At 50.8% G+C, this 22,816-nt stretch overlaps 1 protein-coding gene across 1 annotated transcript in view; it reads left to right on the top strand.

Moving 5' to 3' along the window:
• The window catches only part of LOC127916932 (rho GTPase-activating protein 42-like), a gene marked incomplete at its 5' end in the record, with an annotated part of 65,405 nt that extends 48,536 nt beyond the window's left edge, over nt 1–16,869 (top strand). Inside the window, 2 exons of the mRNA XM_052500240.1 lie at nt 7,622–7,820; nt 16,800–16,869. Of these exons, the coding sequence (XP_052356200.1) occupies nt 7,622–7,820; nt 16,800–16,869 (269 nt within the window). The remainder of the gene's footprint in view (nt 1–7,621; nt 7,821–16,799) is intronic.
• Between the last annotated feature and the right edge of the window lie 5,947 nt (nt 16,870–22,816).

Below are 22,816 nucleotides of genomic sequence, written 5' to 3'. Positions count from 1 at the left end.
TTGTAACCTGACTCCTTGTAACCTGGCTCCTTGTAACCTGGCTCCTTGTAACCTGACTCCTTGTAACCTGGCTCCCTGAAACCTGGCTCCTTGTAACCTGGCTCCTTGTAACCTGGCTCCTTGTAACCTGACTCCTTGTAACCTAACTTCTTGTAACCTGACCCTTGCAACCTGACTCCTTGTAACCTAACTCCTTGTAACCTGGCTCCTTGTAACCTAACTCCTTGTAACCTGACTCCTTGTAACCTGTCTCCTTGTAACCTGACTCCTTGTAACCTGACTTCTTGTAACCTGACTCCTTGTAACCTGACTCCTTGTAACCTGAATCCTTGTAACCTGGCTCCTTGTAACCTGACTCCTTGTAACCTGACTCCTTGTAACCTAAACTTCTTGTAACCTGACTCCTTGTAACCTGGCTCCTTGTAACCTGACTCCTTGTAACCTGACTCCTTGTAACCTGGCTCCTTGTAACCTGACTCCTCCATACTAACCGTGATTATCTCTGGTTAAATCTGTATCATTTAAAATCGGAAACGTGTTGGACATGATCCAACACTTGTTCATGGAAGTGTCCTTAAACAAAGCCACGATCTGCTATTCCAAGTTACTAAAGCGCAAGAAATGTTAATGCAATGAGTCCCACCGTTGCTCTGGTGCTATTTAAGACATCTTTTTTAAACATTGTGTGTTTGAGCTCCAGAATGTTGGGTTGTTTCAATGGATTTGTCTCTTGCGGTGTTTGTGAGACAAGAACAGATCCTGAAGGGCCTCGGGCCTCGGGTCTGTTTTCTTTACAAAACGCCTGTATAGCCAGAATGGTTTGAGCTACACACTATGAAAAGCGATCTATGAAAAGCTGAGACTCTCACAAACACGCATATGTTTTTGCTCTATGACGCACACAAGCTACACAACAGTCGTTACTAGGAAAGACGTTCTTCTACTTAGATCATAGGAAATCCCAGGACAAAGTGTCGATAATACTGTAATAAGCTCAAATAGCTGCTTTCGCAAGTTCCGAACTCCCCACAGTTGTCACTGACTAGTTGGATATTAATTTCCCACTGAGAAAACCAGACTTTATTTTTGTTGTTATTTTTGTTGTTGTTGACGTTTGTCAATAAAACTGATGAATGCAACTGTTCATGTCAATTAGTTTTGTGTTCTACTTATACAACACTTCATTATGAGGTTAAATATAAGGGCTGGATATGGAGATAAATGAAAGTCAGATCAATTAAAAGCCAAGTTTTGCTAGGGTCTCGGGATTGGATGAATAGCTCAAAGTTAGCCAGCCTGCCATTTGCGACAAGTTCGAATCCCAGGTGAGATATAGTTTTTCGTTATTATAATATAATATATAATTATATTTATTGTGATAGTGTGTTGGAAAGTCAAGTGTAGCCAAAACCTTGTAAATTACAAATATATTTAATGAGAAGCTTCTTGGTCTTACAGACCGACACATAGGCTACTACTACACAGAGGTGTAGAGCCGCTGGTGCCGGAGTGACACTCTGCCACTTCTCACAATGGTGCTCCTTATCAGGTATGAGGATAAGACCCAGATGCAGACCACGTCGAATAACCAATAGTTTAATATTCCAACAGGGGCAGACGGTAGACAAGTCAAGGCAGGCAGGGGTCAGTAAACCAGAGGTGGGGCAACGGTACCGGGACGACAGGCAGGCTCAGGGTCAGGGTCAGGTAGAAACAGGCGACAAAGGGCTGTGAAACATGGGTTTGACACTGGACACATGAAAGGTACGGGGCAACAGAAGATGAACAGCAGAGGTGCTAATAATCTTGAGATGGGGAACGCCCAATAAACCGTGGGGAGAGTTTATTGGATTCCACCGGAGGCAGATCCCGGGTGGATAGCCATACCTTCTACCCGAGACGATATCGGGGAGCCAGGGTCCGATGGCGATCCGCTTGTTGTCGATACCTGGAGGTGGTCTTGAGGAGGGCCGACCGGACAAACATCTGGGCAGAAGGTATGCCGACCTCTTCTCTTCATGCTCAGGAAAGAGTGGGGATGATACCCCTGGGAACACTCAAACGGTAATAGGCCCAAGGCAGAGCAGGGAAGAGCGGGGGCTGATACCCTGGGAACACTCAGGTAATAGGCCCATGGCAGAGCAGGGAAGAGCGGGGGCTGATACCCTGGGAAAACTCAAACGGTAATAGGCCCAAGGCAGAGCAGGGAAGGATGTTGGGGCGTATTCCACCCACGCTAGTTGCTGACCCAGGTGGTGGGGTTGGCGGATACCAGACAGTGCAGGTGGTCTCAAGGTCCTGGTTGGCTTTCTCCAACTGGTCGCTAGCCTGGGGTTGGAAACCGGAGGACAGGCTGGACGACGACCCTATGAGGGTGCAGAACGCCGTCCAGAACCGGGACGAGAACTGAGGGTCATGGTCAGAGACCATGTCCACGGGCAGTCCATGGATCCAGAAGATGTGCTGCACCATGAGCTGAGCCATCTCCTTGGTAGAGGGTAACTTGGGGAGAGGAAGGAAGTGGGCAGCCTTAGAAAAGCGATCCACCATGACCAGGTTGCCATCATACTGGGGGAGACCCATGACAAAGTCCAGGGAGATGTGAGACCAGGGGCGATGATGGATGGTCAGAGGTTGGAGGAGACCAGCCGGAGTTGTCGAGGGGTCTTGTTCCGTGCAAAGACTGTGCAAGCAGTGACAAAGGCGGCGACGTCCAGAACCATTATAGGCCACCAAAGGTGTTGTCGCACGAAGGCGAGCCTGAGGAATGGGCCTGCTCCAGGACCACAGAGCAGACAGCGCCAGGCACGAGTTCGGCTGGGACCACTGCGCCGCCTGTTTCCTGATACCCCAGCTGAGTGCCGTTGCCAGAAACGAGGAGGGAAGGATGGTCTCAGGCTCCGGGGTGGTAGCCTTGGGGTTATAGCAGCGAGACAGGGCATCCGGCTTGACGTTCTTGGCTCCCGGCCAGTAGGAGAGGTAAAAAGTTGAACCGGGTAAACAGCACGGCCCATCTCTCCTACCTGGAGTTGAGACACTTGGCGGTGTGAAGAACCTCCGGGTTTTTGTGGTTGGTCCACACAATGAACGGATGTTCCGTCCCTTCGAGCCAGTGCCTCCATTCCTCCATTGCCATTGCGAGAAGCTCCCGATTCTCCACATCGTAATTTCTCTCTTGGCGGTGAGGCGGTAGAAGAAGAAGGCGCAGGGATGCAGCTTAGGGTCCAGGGCAGAACGTTGGGACAGAACAGCCCCCACTCCGAAACTGAAGTAACGGTCTCCACCACGAACTGACGAGAAGGGTCCGGATGAAACAGGATCGGAGCCATGGTGAAGCGGTGTTTAAGGTCCTTGGTAGAGTTGAGGACAGGAGAGGGAGAAGCCAAGGGTGATGATGACCCCAGATAAAGCAACAATAAAAGTTGACGAACCCCAAGAAGCGTTGCAGCTGCACCCTGGATGATGGCTGTGGCCAATCCACCACCACTTTCACTTTTCACCTTGATGCTCCCAGCAGAGATGATGTAGTCCAGAAAGGGAATGATGGAGCGATGGAATTCACACTTTTCCACCTTAATGAACAACTGGTTCTCCAGAAGGTGCTGGAGAACCTGCCGGACATGGAGCATGTGTTCTTGGGGGAAGCGGGAGAAGACGAAGTCATCAATGTGGACCAAGACGAACCGGTTCAGCATGTCGCGGAGAACGTCATTCACCAGAGCCTGGAACACGGCAGGGGAGTTGGTGAGGCCAAAGGGCATGACCAGATATTCGTAGTGGCCGCTGGCCGCGTTGAAGGCGGTCTTCCACTCGTCCCCATCTCATATCCGCACCAGGTGGTAGGCGTTACATAGATCCAGCTTGAGAACACAGTGGCCCCCTGGAGCGGCTCGACGGCCGAGGAGATGAGTGGTAGCAGGTAACGGTTCTTAACAGTGATGTCATTGAGCCCCCGGTAGTCAATGCACAGAATTGTTCCAGCAGCATGTTCAACTCTCTGTCATGGCGCTCGGCCAACGTTTGGACCCTCCATCAGCCCACAAAGTAATTCCTTGTGCCTACCAATGGAGGCTCCTTTTAAAATATATATATTTCACCTTTTATTTAACCAGCTAGGCAAGTTGAGAACAAGTTCTCATTTACAATTGCGAGCTGGTCAAAATAAAGCAAAACGATAAGGGAGGTAAAGGCAAAAAAAGGCCATGATGGCAAAGTAAATACAATATAGCAAGTAAAACACTGGAATGGTAGATTTGCAGTGGAAGAATGAGATATAAATAATGGGGTGCAAAGGAGCAAAATAAATAAATAAATCAAGTAGGGAAGAGGTAGTTGTTTGGGCTAAATTATAGATGGGCTATGTACAGGTGCAGTAATCTGTGAGCTGCTCTGACAGCTGGTGCTTAAAGTTAGTGAGCGAGATAAGTGTTTCCAGTTTCAGAGATGTTTGTAGTTCGTTCCAGTCATTGGCAGCAGAGAACTGGAAGGAGAGGCGGCCAAAGGAAGAATTGGTTTTGGGGGTGACCAGAGAGATATACCTGCTGGAGCGCATGCTTCAGGTGGGTGCTGCTGTGGTGACCAGCGAGCTGAGATAAGGGGGGACTTTACCTAGCAGGGTCTTGTAGATGACCTGGAGCCAGTGGGTTTGGAACGAGGGCCAGCCAACGAGTATGAAACGAGGGCCAGCCAACGAGAGCATACAGGTCGCAGTGGTGGGTAGTATATGGGGCTTTGGTGACAAAACGGATGGCACTGTGATAGACTCCATCCAATTTATTAAGTAGGGTATTGGAAGCTATTTTGTAAATGACATCGCCGAAGTCGAGGAGGTAGGATGGTCAGTTTTACAAGGGTATGTTTGGCAGCATGAGTGAAGGATGCTTTGTTGCGAAATAGGAAGCCAATTCTAGATTTAACTTCGGATTGGATATGTTTGATGTGAGTCTGTAAGGAGAGTTTACAGTCGAACAAGACACCTAGGTATTTGTAGTTGTCCACATATTCTAAGTCAGAGCCGTCCAGAGTAGTGATGTTGGACAGGCGGGCAGGTGCGGGCAGCGATCGGTTGAAGAGCATGCATTTAGTTTTACTTGTATTTAAGAGCAATTGGAGGCCACAGAAGGAGAGTTGTATGGCATTGAAGCTCGTCTGGAGGGTTGTTAACACAGTGTCCAAAGAAGGGCCAGAATGGTGTCATCAGAATGGTGTCATCTGCGTAGAGGTGGATCAGAGACTCACCAGCAGCAAGAGCGACATCATTGATGTATACATAGAAGAGAGTCGGTCCAAGAATTGAACCCTGTGGCACCCCATAGAGACTGCCAGAGGCCTGGACAGCATGCCCTCCGATTTGACACACTGAACTCTGTCTGCAAAGTAATTGGTGAACCAGGCAAGGCAGTCATCCGAAAACCGAGGCAACTGAGTCTGCTTTTAAGAATATGGTGATTGACAGAGTCGAAAGCCTTGGCAAGGTCGATGAAGACGGCTGCACAGTACTGTCTTTTATCGATGGTGGTTATGATATCGTTTAGTACCTTGAGCGTGGCTGAGGTGCACCCGTGACTGGCTCGAAACCAGATTGCACAGCGGAGAAGGTACGGTGGGATTCGAGATGGTCAGTGACCTGTTTGTTGACTTGGCTTTCAAGACCTTAGATAGGCAGGGCAAAATGGATATAGGTCTGTAACAGTTTGGGTCAAGAGTGTCCCCCTCTTTGATGACCGCAGCTGCTTTCCAATCTTTGGGAATCTCAGACGACACGAAAGAGAGGTTGAACAGGCTAGTAATAGGGTTGGCAACAATTTCGGCAGATCATTTTAGAAAGAAAGGGTCCAGATTGTCAAGCCCAGCTGATTTGTACGGGTCCAGGTTTTGCAGCTCTTTCAGAACATCAGCTGAACGGATTTGTCATGTCATGGGAACAGCTAACAGGAACTAGCCTTTGATCATGTGCAACACGACTTCAATCGGCTGATGTTTAATCTTTTTCGAATGTTCTCGTGGCCCCCCTCTATGACTCTTTGAAGTAGGACTCTGTTATATATTCCTCCATTCAGATACAGAGGTTTTTTTTACTTCTTTCACAGTTTTGTTTTCCATTATTCCTTCAAGTGTTTTGCCTGCAGTAATATCATCAAATCTTCAAGCCTCACATGCTATTACCATTAGCAATAGTACTATTTAAAAACGCCTTTATAGCATTTATTTTATTTATTTATTTATTTACTTTATTCCATTCTCTTCACGTTCCCTTGACTCATGAGGATTCATGCTTGCAGTCACTAAGATTCGTTTTCTGTCCTGTTTAAAAAATAAATAAAAAATGAAATTCCAAAGCAAAGGAAAACTATTCATATTCTCTTCACAACAGAGACAAGAGGTCCTACGTTATTACTCTACTCCTCCACAGATAAAGATGACCATCGTGTTCCCATTGAATACTCATCGTGATCAATATGATAAACCTTTCTTTGACAGTCTACTGCTTGGCTGTGTCCCAAATTGCACCCTATTAGGGCAGTTGAAAACCTTGGACCTATAGTAGTGTAGTAGACAGGACCTATAGTAGTGTAGTAGACAGGACCTATAGTAGTGTAGTAGACAGGGCCTATAGTAGTGTAGTAGACAGGACCTATAGTGGTGTAGTAGACAGGGCCTATAGTAGTGTAGTAGACAGGACATATAGTAGTGTAGTAGACAGGGCCTATAGTAGTGTAGTAGACAGGGCCTATAGTAGTGTAGTAGACAGGACCTATAGTGGTGTAGTAGACAGGACCTATAGTAGTGTAGTAGACAGGACCTATAGTGGTGTAGTAGACAGGGCCTATAGTAGTGTAGTAGACAGGACCTATAGTAGTGTAGTGGACAGGACCTATAGTGGTGTAGTAGACAGGGCCTATAGTAGTGTAGTAGACAGGGCCTATAGTGGTGTAGTAGACAGGGCCTATAGTGGTGTAGTAGACAGGGCCTATAGTGGTGTAGTAGACAGGGCCTATAATAGTGTAGTAGACAGGGCCTATAGTAGTGTAGTAGACAGGGCCTATAGTGGTGTAGTAGACAGGGCCTATAATAGTGTAGTAGACAGGGCCTATAGTAGTGTAGTAGACAGGGCCTATAGTGGTGTAGTAGACAGGGCCTATAGTAGTGTAGTAGACAGGGCCTATAGTAGTGTGTAGACAGGGCCTATAGTGGTGTAGAGACAGGGCCTATAGTAGTGTAGTAGACAGGGCCTATAGTGGTGTAGTAGACAGGGCCTATAGTGGTGTAGTAGACAGGGCCTATAATAGTGTAGTAGACAGGGCCTATAGTAGTGTAGTAGACAGGGCCTATAGTGGTGTAGTAGACAGGACCTATAGTAGTGTAGTAGACAGGGCCTATAGTAGTGTAGTAGACAGGGCCTATAGTAGTGTAGTAGACAGGACCTATAGTAGTGTAGTAGACAGGGCCTATAGTGGTGTAGTAGACAGGGCCTATAGTGGTGTAGTAGACAGGGCCTATAATAGTGTAGTAGACAGGGCCTATAGTAGTGTAGTAGACAGGGCCTATAGTAGTGTCGTATTGCACCATAGGGAATTGGGATCCATTTTGTACTCACTGAGGTGCTTATCTCTTCCCCAAGGCCGTAGGAGTCTGGCAGGTTCAGTCCAGAGTCTGTCTGCCGTGACGCTGGACCAGAAAGACCAACAGAAGGATCGGAAGGAGAGTGTAGAGTCTACAGACCCCCCAGACCGCCCTCCTAAACTAGTCACCCGTCGGAGATTGGACAGACCGGACAAGATGGAGTCCTCCAGCAACGGATACCAGAGACCAGGATCAGTGTAATGGACATGACGCTACTACAGTACACACACACACACACACACACACACACACACACAAAATAAACAGCCCTTAAAACACAGTTTTTTCTCTGCGAGACAGATCTTACTGTGAACCTTCCTCCTGTGTGTGTGTGTGTGTGTGTGTGTGTGTGTGTGTGTGTGTGTGTGTGTGTGTGTGTGTGTGTGTGTGTGTGTGTGTGTGTGTGTGTGTGTGTGTGTGTGTGTGTGTGTGTGTGTGTGTGCGTGCTGTGAGATTTATGTGTTTTTCCTATCAGTTGGAGAGTCAGTCTGGTTTTATTCCGCTCTGGCGGCTGCTGGGTTGATGTGACCCAGCTCTCCACTCTCCCCTCTTTCTTCTGCCTCTTTCTCTCTCTCTCACGGGGAGAGACACAGGAGGATACGGGGAGGGACATGGGAGAGACACAGGGAAGGACATGGGAGAGACACGGGGAGGGACACGGAGGATACGGGGAGGGACACGGAGGATACGGGGAGGGACATGGGAGAGACACGGGGAGGGACATGGGAGAGACACGGGGAGAGATACGGGGAGGGACATGGGAGAGACACGGGGAGGGACACGGAGGATACGGGGGAGGGACATGGGAGAGACACGGGGAGGGACATGGGAGAGACACGGGGAGGGACATGGGAGGGATACTGGGAGGGACATGGGAGAGACACGGGAGGGACATGGGAGACACGGGGGGGACATGGGAGAGACACGGGAGGGACATGGGAGAGACACGGGGAGGGACACGGGATGGACATGGGAGAGACACGGGGAGGATACGGGAGGGACATGGGAGAGACACAGGGAGGATACGGGAGGGACATGGGAAGATACGGGAGGGACATGGGAGAGACACGGGGAGGGACATGGGAAGATACGGGGAGGGACATGGGAGAGACACGGGGAGGGACATGGGGAGGGACATGGGAGAGACACGGGGAGGGACATGGGAGAGACACGGGGAGGGACATGGGGAGGGACGGGGGAGGGACTTGGGAAGATACGGGGAGGGACATGGAGAGACACGGGGAGGGACATGGGAAGATACGGGGGAGGGACATGGGAGAGACACAGGGAGCGACATGGTGAGGGACATGGGAAGATACGGGGAGGGACATGGGAAGATACGGGGAGGGACATGGGAAGATACGGGGAGGGACATGGGAGGGACATGGGAAGATACGGGGAGAGACACGGGGAGGGACATGGGAAGATATGGGAGAGACACGGGGAGGATACGGGGAGGGACATGGGAGGGACACAGGGAGGGACAATGGAAGGATACGGGGAGGGACATGGGAGGATACGGGGAGGGACAATGGAAGGATACGGGAGGGACACTGGAAGGATACAGGGGACATGGGAGAGTCACGGGGGAGGGACACGGGGCAGACACGGGGAGGGACACAGGGAGGGACACAGGGAGGGACATGGGAGCGACACAGGGAGGATACGGGGGAGGGACATGGGAGAGACACGGGAGAGGGACATGGGAAGATACGGGGAGGGACATGGGAGAGACACGGGGAGGGACATGGGAAGATACGGGGAGGGACATGGGAGAGACACGGGGAGGGACATGGAAGGGAAACAGGGAGGGACAATGGAAGGATACGGGGAGGGACATGGGAGGATACGGGGAGGGACATGGAAGGGACACAGGGAGGGACACTGGAAGGATACGGGGGGACATTGGAGAGACACGGGGAGGGACATGGGAGGATACGGGGAGGGACATGGGAGAGACACGGGAAGGGACACAGGGAGGATACGGGGAGGGACATGGGAGAGACACGGGGAGGGACACAGGGAGGATACGGGGAGGGACATGGGAGAGACACGGGGAGGGACATGGGAGGGACACAGGGAGGATACGGGAGGGACATGTGAGAGACACGGGGAGGGACACAGGGAGGGACAGGGGAGGGACATGGGAGAGTCACGGGGGAGGGACATGGGGCAGACACGGGGAGGATACGGGGAGGGACATGGGAGAGACACAGGGAGGGACACAGGGAGGATACAGGGAGGGACATGGGAGGGAAACAGGGAGGGATACTGGAAGGATACGGGGAGGGACACTGGGAGGAACATGGGAGAGACACGGGGTGGGACATGGGAGGGACTCGGGAGAGACACAGGGAAGGACATGGGAGGGACATGGGAGAGACACAGGGAGAGACACGGGAAGGGACATGGAGAGACATGGGAAGATACGGGGGGGACATGGGAGAGACACGGGGAGGGACATGGGAGGGACATGGGAAGATACGGGGAGGGACATGGGAAGATACGGGAGGGACATGGGAAGGTACGGGGAGGGACATGGGAAGATACGGGGAGAGACACGGGGAGGGACATGGGAAGATATGGGAGAGACACGGGGAGGATACGGGGAGGGACATGGGAGGGACACAGGGAGGGACAATGGAAGGATACCGGGAGGGACATGGGAGGATACGGGGAGGGACATGGGAGGGACACAGGGAGGGACAATGGAAGGATACGGGGAGGGACAATGGAAGGATACGGGGAGGGACACTGGAAGGATACGGGGGGGACATGGGAGAGTCACGGGGATGGACACGGGGCAGACACGGGGAGGGACACAGGGAGGGACACAGGGAGGGACATGGGAGCGACACAGGGAGGATACGGGGAGGGACATGGGAGAGACACGGAGAGGGACATGGGAAGATACGGGGAGGGACATGGAAGGGAAACAGGGAGGGACAATGGAAGGATACGGGGAGGGACATGGAAGGGACACATGGAGGGACATGGAAGGACACAGGGAGGGACACTGGAAGGATACGGGGGGGGACATTGGAGAGACACTGGGAGGGACATGGGAGGATACGGGGAGGGACATGGGAGAGACACGGGAAGGGACACGGAGGATACGGGAGGGACATGGGAGAGACACGTGGAGGGACACAGGGAGGATATGGGAGGGACATGGGAGAGACACGGGGGAGGGACATGGGAGGGACACAGGGAGGATACGGGAGGGACATGTGAGAGACACGGGGAGGGACACAGGGAGGGACAGGGGAGGGACATGGGAGAGTCACGGGGAGGGACATGGGGCAGACACGGGGAGGATACGGGAGGGACATGGGAGAGACACAGGGAGGGACACAGGGAGGATACAGGGAGGGACATGGGAGGGAAACAGGGAGGGATACTGGAAGGATACGGGAGGGACATGGGAGGGACACGGGGAGGGACATGGGAGGAACATGGGAGAGACACGGGGTGGGACTCGGGAGAGACACAGGGAAGGACATGGGAGGGACATGGGAGAGACACAGGGAGAGACACGGGGAGGGGACATGGGAGAGACACAGGGAAGGACATGGGAGAGACACGGGGAGGGACATGGGAGAGACACAGGAGAGACACGGGGAGGGACATGGGAGAGACACAGGGAAGGACATGGGAGGGACTCGGTGAGGGACACAGGGAGGGACATGGGAGGATACGGGGAGAGACATGGGAGGACACAGGGAGGGACATGGGGAGGATACGGGGAGAGACACGGGGAGGGACATGGGGAGGATACGGGGAGGGACATGGGAGAGACACGGAGAGGGACATGGGAGGGACGTGGGAGAGACACGGGGAGGGACATGGGAGAGACACGGGGAGGGACATGGGAGGGACACAGGGAAGGACATGGGAGGGACATGGGAGAGACACGGGGAGGGACATGGGAGAGACACGGGGAGGGACATGGGAGGGACATGGGAGAGACACGGGGAGGGACATGGGAGGGACACAGGGAGGGACACGGAGGATACGGGAGGGACATGGGAGAGACACGGGAGGGACACGGAGGATACGGGGAGGGACACGGAGGATACGGGGAGGGACATGGGAGAGACACGGGGAGGGACATGGGAGAGACACGGGAGAGATACGGGGAGGGACATGGGAGAGACACGGGGAGGGACACGGAGGATACGGGAGGGAAATGGGAGAGACACGGGGAGGGACATGGGAGAGACACGGGGAGGGACATGGGAGGGATACTGGGAGGGACATGGGAGAGACACGGGGGGAGGGACATGGGAGAGACACGGGGAGGGACATGGGAGAGACACGGGGAGGGACATGGGAGAGACACGGGGAGGGACATGGGAGGGATACTGGGAGGGACATGGGAGAGACACGGGGAGGGACATGGGAGAGACACGGGGAGGGACATGGGAGAGACACGGGGAGGGACATGGGAGAGACACGGGGAGGGACACGGGGGATACGGGGATGGACATGGGAGAGACACGGGAGGATACGGGGAGGGACATGGGAGGGACACGGGGAGGGACACGGAGGATACGGGGAGGGACATGGGAGAGACACGGGGAGGGACACGGAGGATACGGGGTGGGACACGGAGGATACGGGGAGGGACATGGGAGAGACACGGGGAGGGACATGGGAGAGACACGGGGAGAGATACGGGGAGGGACATGGGAGAGACACGGGGAGGGACACGGAGGATACGGGAGGGAAATGGGAGAGACACTGGGAGGGACATGGGAGAGACACGGGGAGGGACATGGGAGGGATACTGGGAGGGACATGGGAGAGACACGGGAGGGACATGGGAGAGACACGGGAGGGACATGGGAGAGACACGGGGAGGGACATGGGAGAGACACGGGGAGGGACACGGGGGATACGGGGATGGACATGGGAGAGACACGGGAGGATACGGGGAGGGACATGGGAGAGACACAGGGAGGATACGGGGAGGGACATGGGAAGATACGGGGAGGGACATGGGAGAGACACGGGGAGGGACATGGGAAGATACGGGGAGGGACATGGGAGAGACACGGGGAGGGACATGGGAGAGACACGGGGAGGGGACATGGGAGAGACACGGGGAGGGACATGGGGAGGGACGTGGGGAGGGACTTGGGAAGATACGGGGGGAGGGGACATGGAGAGACACGGGGAGGGACATGGGAGGGACATGGGAAGATACGGGAGGGACATGGGAGAGACACAGGGAGCGACATGGGGAGGGGACATGGGAGGCACATGGGAAGATACGGGGGAGGGACATGGGAAGATACGGGGAGGGACATGGGAGGGACATGGGAAGATACGGGGAGGGACATGGGAGAGACACGGGGAGGGACATGGGAGGGACATGGGAAGATACGGGGGAGGGACATGGGAGAGACACGGGGAGGGACATGGGAAGATACAGGGAGGGACATGGGAAGATACGGGGAGGGACATGGGAGGGACATGGGAAGATACGGGGAGAGACACGGGGAGGGACATGGGAAGATATGAGAGGGACATGGGAGAGACACGGGAGGATACGGGGGAGGGACATGGGAGGGACACAGGGAGGGACAATGGAAGGATACGGGGAGGGACATGGGAGGATACGGGGAGGGACATGGGAGGGACACAGGGAGGGACAATGGAAGGATACGGGGAGGGACAATGGAAGGATACGGGGAGGACACTGGAAGGATACGGGGGACATGGGAGAGTCACGGGGAGGGACACGGGGCAGACACGGGGAGGGACACAGGGAGGGACACAGGGAGGGACATGGGAGCGACACAGGAGGATACGGGGAGGGACATGGGAGAGACACGGAGAGGGACATGGGAAGATACGGGAGGACATGGGAAGATACGGGGAGGGACATGGGAGAGACACGGGGAGGGGGACATGGGAAGATACGGGGAGGGACATGGGAGGATACGGGGGAGGGACATGGAAGGGACACATGGAGGGACATGGAAGGGACACAGGGAGGGACACTGGAAGGATACGGGGGGGGGGACATTGGAGAGACACGGGGAGGGACATGGGAGGATACGGGGAGGGACATGGGAGAGACACGGGAAGGACACAGGAGGATACGGGGAGGGACATGGGAGAGATACGGGGAGGGACACGGAGGATACGGGGAGGGACATGGGAGAGACACGGGGAGGGACACAGGGAGGATACGGGGAGGGACATGGGAGGGACACAGGGAGGATACGGGGAGGGACATGTGAGAGACACGGGGAGGGACACAGGGAGGGACAGGGGAGGGACATGGGAGAGTCACGGGGAGGGACATGGGGCAGACACGGGGAGGGACATGGGAGAGACACAGGGAGGGACACAGGGAGGGACATGGGAGGGAAACAGGGAGGGATACTGGAAGGATACGGGGAGGGACATGGGAGGGACACGGGGAGGGACATGGGAGGGACACTGGGAGGGACATGGGAGAGACACGGGGTGGGACATGGGAGGGACTCGGGGAGAGACACAGGGAAGGACATGGGAGGGACATGGGAGAGACACAGGGAGAGACACGGGGAGGGACATGGGAGAGACACAGGGAAGGACATGGGAGAGACACGGGGAGGGACATGGGAGAGACACAGGGAGAGACACGGGGAGGGACATGGGAGAGACACAGGGAAGGACATGGGAGGGACTCGGTGAGGGACACAGGGAGGGACATGGGAGGATACGGGGAGAGACATGGGAGGACACAGGGAGGGACATGGGGAGGATACGGGGAGAGACACGGGGAGGGACATGGGGAGGATACGGGGGAGAGATATGGGAGAGACACAGGGAGGATACGGGGAGGGGACATGGGAGAGACACGGAGAGGGACATGGGAGGACGTGGGAGAGACACGGGGAGGGACATGGGAGAGACACGGGAGGGACATGGGAGGGACACAGGGAAGGACATGGGAGGGACATGGGAGGGACATGGGAGAGACACGGGGAGGACATGGGAGAGACACGGGGAGGGACATGGGAGGGACATGGGAGAGACACGGGGAGGGACATGGGAGGGACACAGGGAAGGACATGGGAAGGACATGGGAGGGACACAGGGAAGGACATGGGAGAGACACAGGGAGGGACACAGGAAGTGTTCAGCAGTCTGATGGCTTGTACATTGAAACTGTGTCAGAGCCTGTTGATATCAAGCCTCATGCTTCGATACCGTCTGCCCCATGGAGACAACAGCTCGTGGCTGAGGTGGTTGGCATCCCTGATGATGCTGTGGGCCTTCCTCAGGCACCTCCTAACGGCCTCCTCTCGACTGTCTTCAATTGTCCTGTAGGGTAAAGCCTCCTCTCCTGCGTCGTCAGTTGTCCTGTAGGGTAAAGCCTCCTCTCATGTGTCGTCAGTTGTCCTGTAGGGTAAAGCCTCCTCTCCTGTGTCGTCAGTTGTCCTGTAGGATAAAGCCTCCTCTCCTGTGTCGTCAGTTGTCCTGTAGGGTAAAGCCTCCTCTCCTGTGTCGTCAGTTGTCCTGTAGGGTAAAGCCTCCTCTCCTGCGTCGTCAGTTGTCCTGTAGGGTAAAGCCTCCTCTCCTGTGTCGTCAGTTGTCCTGTAGGGTAAAGCCTCCTCTCCTGTGTCGTCAGTTGTCCTGTAGGGTAAAGCCTCCTCTCCTGCGTCGTCAGTTGTCCTGTAGGGTAAAGCCTCCTCTCCTGTGTCGTCAGTTGTCCTGTAGGGTAAATCCTCCTCTGCTGTGTCGTCAGTTGTCCTGTAGGGTAAATCCTCCTCTCCTGTGTCGTCAGTTGTCCTGTAGGGTAAAGCCTCCTCTCCTGTGTCGTCAGTTGTCCTGTAGGGTAAATCCTCCTCTCCTGCGTCGTCAGTTGTCCTGTAGGGTAAATCCTCCTCTCCTGTGTCGTCAGTTGTCCTGTAGGGTAAATCCTCCTCTGCTGTGTCGTCAGTTGTCCTGTAGGGTAAAGCCTCCTCTCCTGCGTCGTCAGTTGTCCTGTAGGGTAAAGCCTCCTCTCCTGTGTCGTCAGTTGTCCTGTAGGGTAAAGCCTCCTCTCCTGTGTCGTCAGTTGTCCTGTAGGGTAAAGCCTCCTCTCCTGTGTCGTCAGTTGTCCTGTAGGGTAAAGCCTCCTCTCCTGTGTCGTCAGTTGTCCTGTAGGGTAAAGCCTCCTCTCCTGTGTCGTCAGTTGTCCTGTAGGGTAAAGCCTCCTCTCCTGTGTCGTCAGTTGTCCTGTAGGGTAAAGCCTCCTCTCCTGTGTCGTCAGTTGTCCTGTAGGGTAAAGCCTCCTCTCCTGTGTCGTCAGTTGTCCTGTAGGGTAAAGCCTCCTCTCCTGTGTCGTCAGTTGTCCTGTAGGGTAAATCCTCCTCTCCTGTGTCGTCAGTTGTCCTGTAGGGTAAAGCCTCCTCTCCTGTGTCGTCAGTTGTCCTGTAGGGTAAAGCCTCCTCTCCTGTGTCGTCAGTTGTCCTGTAGGGTAAAGCCTCCTCTCCTGTGTCGTCAGTTGTCCTGTAGGGTAAAGCCTCCTCTCCTGTGTCGTCAGTTGTCCTGTAGGGTAAAGCCTCCTCTCCTGCGTCGTCAGTTGTCCTGTAGGGTAAAGCCTCCTCTCCTGTGTCGTCAGTTGTCCTGTAGGGTAAAGCCTCCTCTCCTGTGTCGTCAGTTGTCCTGTAGGGTAAATCCTCCTCTCCTGTGTCGTCAGTTGTCCTGTAGGGTAAAGCCTCCTCTCCTGTGTCGTCAGTTGTCCTGTAGGGTAAAGCCTCCTCTCCTGTGTCGTCAGTTGTCCTGTAGGGTAAAGCCTCCTCTCCTGCGTCGTCACCTTGGAGGGGAAGGCAGAGGAGGGGAAGGAAGGGGGAGGGGAAGGGAAGGCTGGCCTCTTGCCTGCCTGGTAACGGAAGGGAAGGAAGCCTCCCCTGTTGTGTATCTTATTGTGTAGCTGAAGCCGTTTCGCTGACTTCACACTTGACAATAAGACATGCTGTGACTTCACACTCAAAAATGAGGAACACTGGCCGCTCTGAATGAAAGTGCACTTACCCCTGTGTGCAGGGTCAAAATGACTCAAGACAACCTTTTGAACATAAAATAATTCACACCCATTCACATGTAATTAGCACGAGATTTCAGGCCATTGGTATATAGATTTGAGAGATAATAAGGCAAATGGGACTGAATTGTTCCTGTCTGTATTTCAGGGTTGCTGCAAGAGCCATGTTGTTTGAAACCTGCCCTTCAGCGGCGCAGACCACACCTGTTGGAAGGTAGACTGTCAGAATATGTCTTTTATCCCAAATGTCTGACCTACTCTATATGCAGCCTGCTCTCTCCTCCATTTGGTGGTTAACCTACCTTTAAAACGTGTTAAACTTCTGATTCCTCATTCTTCAATCTGTTCATTGTGTTATTTATTGCCTGTTATTCACCTGTTATTCACCTGTTATTCACCTGTTGGTCACCTCTTGTTCACCTGTTATTCACCTGTTAGTCACCTGTTAGTAACCTGTTAGTCACCTGTTAGTCACCTGTTAGTCACCTGTTAGTCACCTGTTAGTCACCTGTTATTCACCTGTTAGTCACCTGTTATTCACCTGTTATTCACCTGTTGGTCACCTGTTATTCACCTGTTTGTCACCTGTTATTCACCTGTTATTCACCTGTTTGTCACCTGTTTGTCACCTGTTTGTCACCTGTTTGTCACCTGTTTGTCACCTGTTATTCACCTGTTATTCACCTGTTATTCACCTGTTTGTCACCTGTTTGTCACCTGTTAGTTACCTGTTAGTCACCTGTTTGTCACCTGTTATTCACCTGTTTGTCACCTGTTGGTCACCTGTTATTCACCTGTTAGTCACCTGTTGGTCACCTGTTATTCACCTGTTTGTCACCTGTTATTCACCTGTTATTCACCTGTTTGTCACCTGTTTGTCACCTGTTTGTCACCTGTTGGTCACCTGTTAGTCACCTGTTATTCACCTGTTAGTAACCTGTTATTCACCTGTTAGTAACCTGTTATTCACCTGTTAGTAACCTGTTGGTCACCTGTTATTCACCTGTTTGTCACCTGTTATTCACCTGTTAGTAACCTGTTATTCACCTGTTAGTAACCTGTTATTCACCTGTTATTCACCTGTTATTCACCTGTTATTCACCTGTTGGTCACCTCTTGTTCACCTGTTATTCACCTGTTAGTCACCTGTTAGTCACCTGTTATTCACCTGTTAGTAACCTGTTATTCACCTGTTAGTAACCTGTTATTCACCTGTTAATAACCTGCTATTCACCTGTTATTCACCTGTTATTCACCTGTTAGTCACCTGTTATTCACCTGTTGGTCACCTGTTATTCACCTGTTATTCACCTGTTTGTCACCTGTTATTCACCTGTTTGTCACCTGTTATTCACCTGTTATTCACCTGTTGGTCACCTGTTATTCACCTGTTTGTCACCTGTTATTCACCTGTTATTCACCTGTTTGTCACCTGTTTGTCACCTGTTTGTCACCTGTTTGTCACCTGTTTGTCACCTGTTATTCACCTGTTTGTCACCTGTTAGTTACCTGTTAGTTACCTGTTAGTCACCTGTTTGTCACCTGTTATTCACCTGTTTGTCACCTGTTGGTCACCTGTTATTCACCTGTTATTCACCTGTTGGTCACCTGTTATTCACCTGTTATTCACCTGTTTGTCACCTGTTATTCACCTGTTTGTCACCTGTTTGTCACCTGTTTGTCACCTGTTATTCACCTGTTATTCACCTGTTTGTCACCTGTTTGTCACCTGTTGGTCACCTGTTAGTCACCTGTTATTCACCTGTTAGTAACCTGTTGGTCACCTGTTAGTAACCTGTTTGTCACCTGTTAGTCACCTGTTATTCACCTATTAGTAACCTGTTATTCACCTGTTGGTCACCTGTTATTCACCTGTTAGTCACCTGTTTGTCACCTGTTTGTCACCTGTTATCCACCTGTTGGTCACCTCTTATTCACCTGTTATTCACCTGTTATTCACCTGTTGGTCACCTGTTATTCACCTGTTAGTAACCTGTTATCCACCTGTTGGTCACCTGTTATTCACCTGTTAGTAACCTGTTATCCACCTGTTGGTCACCTGTTATTCACCTGTTGGTCACCTGTTATTCACCTGTTAGTCACCTCTTATTCACCTGTTATTCACCTGTTGGTCACCTGTTATTCACCTGTTAGTAACCTGTTATTCACCTGTTAGTCACCTGTTAGTCACCTGTTAGTCACCTGTTAGTAACCTGTTATTCACCTGTTAGTAGCCTCTTATTCACCTGTTATCCACCTGTTAGTCACCTCTTATTCACCTGTTAGTAACCTGTTATTCACCTGTTATTCACCTGTTATTCACCTGTTATCCACCTGTTAGTCACCTGTTATTCACCTGTTATTCACCTGTTATTCACCTGTTATTCACCTGTTATTCACCTGCTATTCACCTGTTATTCACCTGTTTGTCACCTGTTTGTCACCTGTTTGTCACCTGTTTGTCACCTGTTAGTCACCTGTTAGTCACCTGTTATTCACCTATTAGTAACCTGTTATTCACCTGTTGGTCACCTGTTATTCACCTGTTAGTAACCTGTAATTCACCTGTTAGCAACCTGTTATTCACCTGTTAGTCACCTGTTAGTCACCTGTTGGTCACCTGTTATTCACCTGTTATCCACCTGTTGGTCACCTGTTATTCACCTGTTATTCACCTGTTAGTCACCTGTTAGTAACCTGTTATTCACCTGTTATTCACCTGTTAGTAACCTGTTATTCACCTGTTGGTCACCTGTTATTCACCTGTTATCCACCTGTTAGTAACCTGTTATTCACCTGTTATTCACCTGTTAGTAACCTGTTATTCACCTGTTGGTCACCTGTTATTCACCTGTTATCCACCTGTTGGTCACCTGTTATTCACCTGTTATCCACCTGTTAGTCACCTGTTATTCGCCTGTTATTCACCTGTTATTCACCTGTTATTCACATGTTATTCACCTGTTAGTCACCTGTTATTCACCTGTTTCTCACCTGTTAGTCACCTCTTATTCACCTGTTATTCACCTGTTATTCACCTGTTATCCACCTGTTGGTCACCTGTTTGTCACCTGTTATTTACCTGTTATTTACCTGTTAGTAACCTGTTGGTCACCTGTTAGTAACCTGTTATTCACCTGTTAGTAACCTGTTGGTCACCTGTTAGTCACCTGTTAGTCACCTGTTATTCACCTATTAGTAACCTGTTATTCACCTGTTGGTCACCTGTTATTCACCTGTTAGTAACCTGTTATTCACCTGTTAGTAACCTGTTATTCACCTGTTAGTCACCTGTTGGTCACCTGTTATTCACCTGTTATCCACCTGTTGGTCACCTGTTATTCACCTGTTATTCACCTGTTAGTCACCTGTTAGTAACCTGTTATTCACCTGTTATTCACCTGTTAGTAACCTGTTATTCACCTGTTGGTCACCTGTTATTCACCTGTTATCCACCTGTTGGTCACCTGTTATTCACCTGTTATCCACCTGTTAGTCACCTGTTATTCGCCTGTTATTCACCTGTTATTCACCTGTTAGTCACCTCTTATTCACCTCTTATTCACCTGTTATTCACATGTTATTCACCTGTTAGTCACCTGTTATTCACCTGTTTGTCACCTGTTATTCACCTGTTATTCACCTGTTATTCACCTGTTAGTCACCTCTTATTCACCTGTTATTCACCTGTTAGTCACCTGTTATTCACCTGTTTGTCACCTGTTATTCACCTGTTTGTCACCTGTTATTCACCTGTTTGTCACCTGTTATTCACCTGTTAGTCACCTGTTATTCACCTGTTATTCACCTGTTATTCACCTGTTTGTCACCTGTTATCCACCTGTTTGTCACCTGTTAGTAACCTGTTATTCACCTGTTAGTCACCTGTTAGTAACCTGTTATTCACCTGTTAGTCACCTGTTTGTCACCTGTTATCCACCTGTTTGTCACCTGTTAGTAACCTGTTATTCACCTGTTAGTAACCTGTTATTCACCTGTTGGTCACCTGTTATCCACCTGTTTGTCACCTGTTAGTAACCTGTTATTCACCTGTTGGTCACCTGTTAGTAACCTGTTATTCACCTGTTAGTCACCTGTTTGTCACCTGTTATCCACCTGTTTGTCACCTGTTAGTAACCTGTTATTCACCTGTTAGTAACCTGTTATTCACCTGTTGGTCACCTCTTATTCACCTGTTAGTAACCTGTTATTCACCTGTTAGTAACCTGTTATTCACCTGTTGGTCACCTGTTAGTCACCTCTTATTCACCTGTTATTCACCTGTTAGTCACCTGTTTGTCACCTGTTTGTCACCTGTTATCCACCTGTTGGTCACCTCTTATTCACCTGTTATTCACCTCTTATTCACCTGTTATTCACCTCTTATTCACCTGTTATTCACCTGTTAGTCACCTCTTATTCACCTGTTAGTAACCTCTTATTCACCTGTTATTCACCTGTTATTCAGCTGTTGGTCACCTGTTATTCACCTGTTAGTAACCTGTTATCCACCTGTTGGTCACCTGTTATTCACCTGTTATTCACCTGTTATCCACCTGTTAGTCACCTGTTATTCACCTGTTATTCACCTGTTATCCACCTGTTAGTCACCTGTTATTCACCTGTTATTCACCTGTTATTCACCTGTTATCCACCTGTTAGTCACCTGTTATCCACCTGTTATTCACCTGTTATTCACCTGTTAGTCACCTGTTATTCACCTGTTAGTCACCTGTTATTCACCTGTTATTCACCTGTTATCCACCTGTTATCCACCTGTTATTCACCTGTTATTCACCTGTTAGTAACCTGTTATTCACCTGTTATTCACCTGTTATCCACCTGTTATTCACCTGTTATTCACCTGTTATCCACCTGTTTGTCATCTGTTTGTCACCTGTTTTTCACCTGTTATCCACCTGTTATTCACCTGTTATTCACCTGTTATCCACCTGTTTGTCATCTGTTTGTCACCTGTTTGTCACCTGTTATTCACCTGTTTGTCACCTGTTAGTCACCTCTTATTCACCTGTTAGTAACCTGTTATTCACCTGTTATTCACCTGTTATCCACCTGTTATTCACCTGTTATTCACCTGTTATCCACCTGTTTGTCATCTGTTTGTCACCTGTTTTTCACCTGTTATCCACCTGTTATTCATCTGTTATTCACCTGTTAGTAACCTGTTATTCACCTGTTATTCACCTGTTATCCACCTGTTATTCACCTGTTATTCACCTGTTATCCACCTGTTTGTCATCTGTTTGTCACCTGTTTTTCACCTGTTATCCACCTGTTATTCACCTGTTATTCACCTGTTATCCACCTGTTTGTCATCTGTTTGTCACCTGTTTGTCACCTGTTATTCACCTGTTTGTCACCTGTTAGTCACCTCTTATTCACCTGTTAGTAACCTGTTATTCACCTGTTATTCACCTGTTATCCACCTGTTATTCACCTCTTATTCACCTGTTATCCACCTGTTGGTCACCTGTTTGTCACCTGTTATTTAGCTGTTAGTAACCTGTTGGTCACCTGTTAGTAACCTGTTATTCACCTGTTAGTAACCTGTTGGTCACCTGTTAGTCACCTGTTAGTCACCTGTTATTCACCTATTAGTAACCTGTTGGTCACCTGTTGGTCACCTGTTATTCACCTGTTAGTAACCTGTTATTCACCTGTTAGTAACCTGTTAGTCACCTGTTAGTCACCTGTTAGTCACCTGTTAGTCACCTGTTAGTCACCTGTTATTCACCTGTTAGTCACCTGTTATTCACCTGTTATTCACCTGTTATCCACCTGTTTGTCATCTGTTTGTCACCTGTTTGTCACCTGTTATTCACCTGTTTGTCACCTGTTATTCACCTGTTGGTCACCTGTTATTCACCTGTTATTCACCTGTTATCCACCTGTTTGTCATCTGTTTGTCACCTGTTTGTCACCTGTTATTCACCTGTTAGTCACCTGTTATTCACCTGTTATTCACCTGTTATTCACCTGTTATTCACCTGTTAGTCACCTGTTATTCACCTGTTATTCACCTGTTATTCACCTGTTTGTCACCTGTTATTCACCTGTTATCCACCTGTTAGTCACCTGTTATTCACCTGTTATTCACCTGTTATTCACCTGTTAGTAACCTGTTATTCACCTGTTATTCACCTG

The sequence above is a fragment of the Oncorhynchus keta genome, unplaced genomic scaffold, assembly GCF_023373465.1.
Source record: "Oncorhynchus keta strain PuntledgeMale-10-30-2019 unplaced genomic scaffold, Oket_V2 Un_contig_1012_pilon_pilon, whole genome shotgun sequence".
Lineage (NCBI taxonomy): Eukaryota > Metazoa > Chordata > Actinopteri > Salmoniformes > Salmonidae > Oncorhynchus > Oncorhynchus keta.
This window is presented reverse-complemented; position numbering and strand designations above follow the sequence as displayed.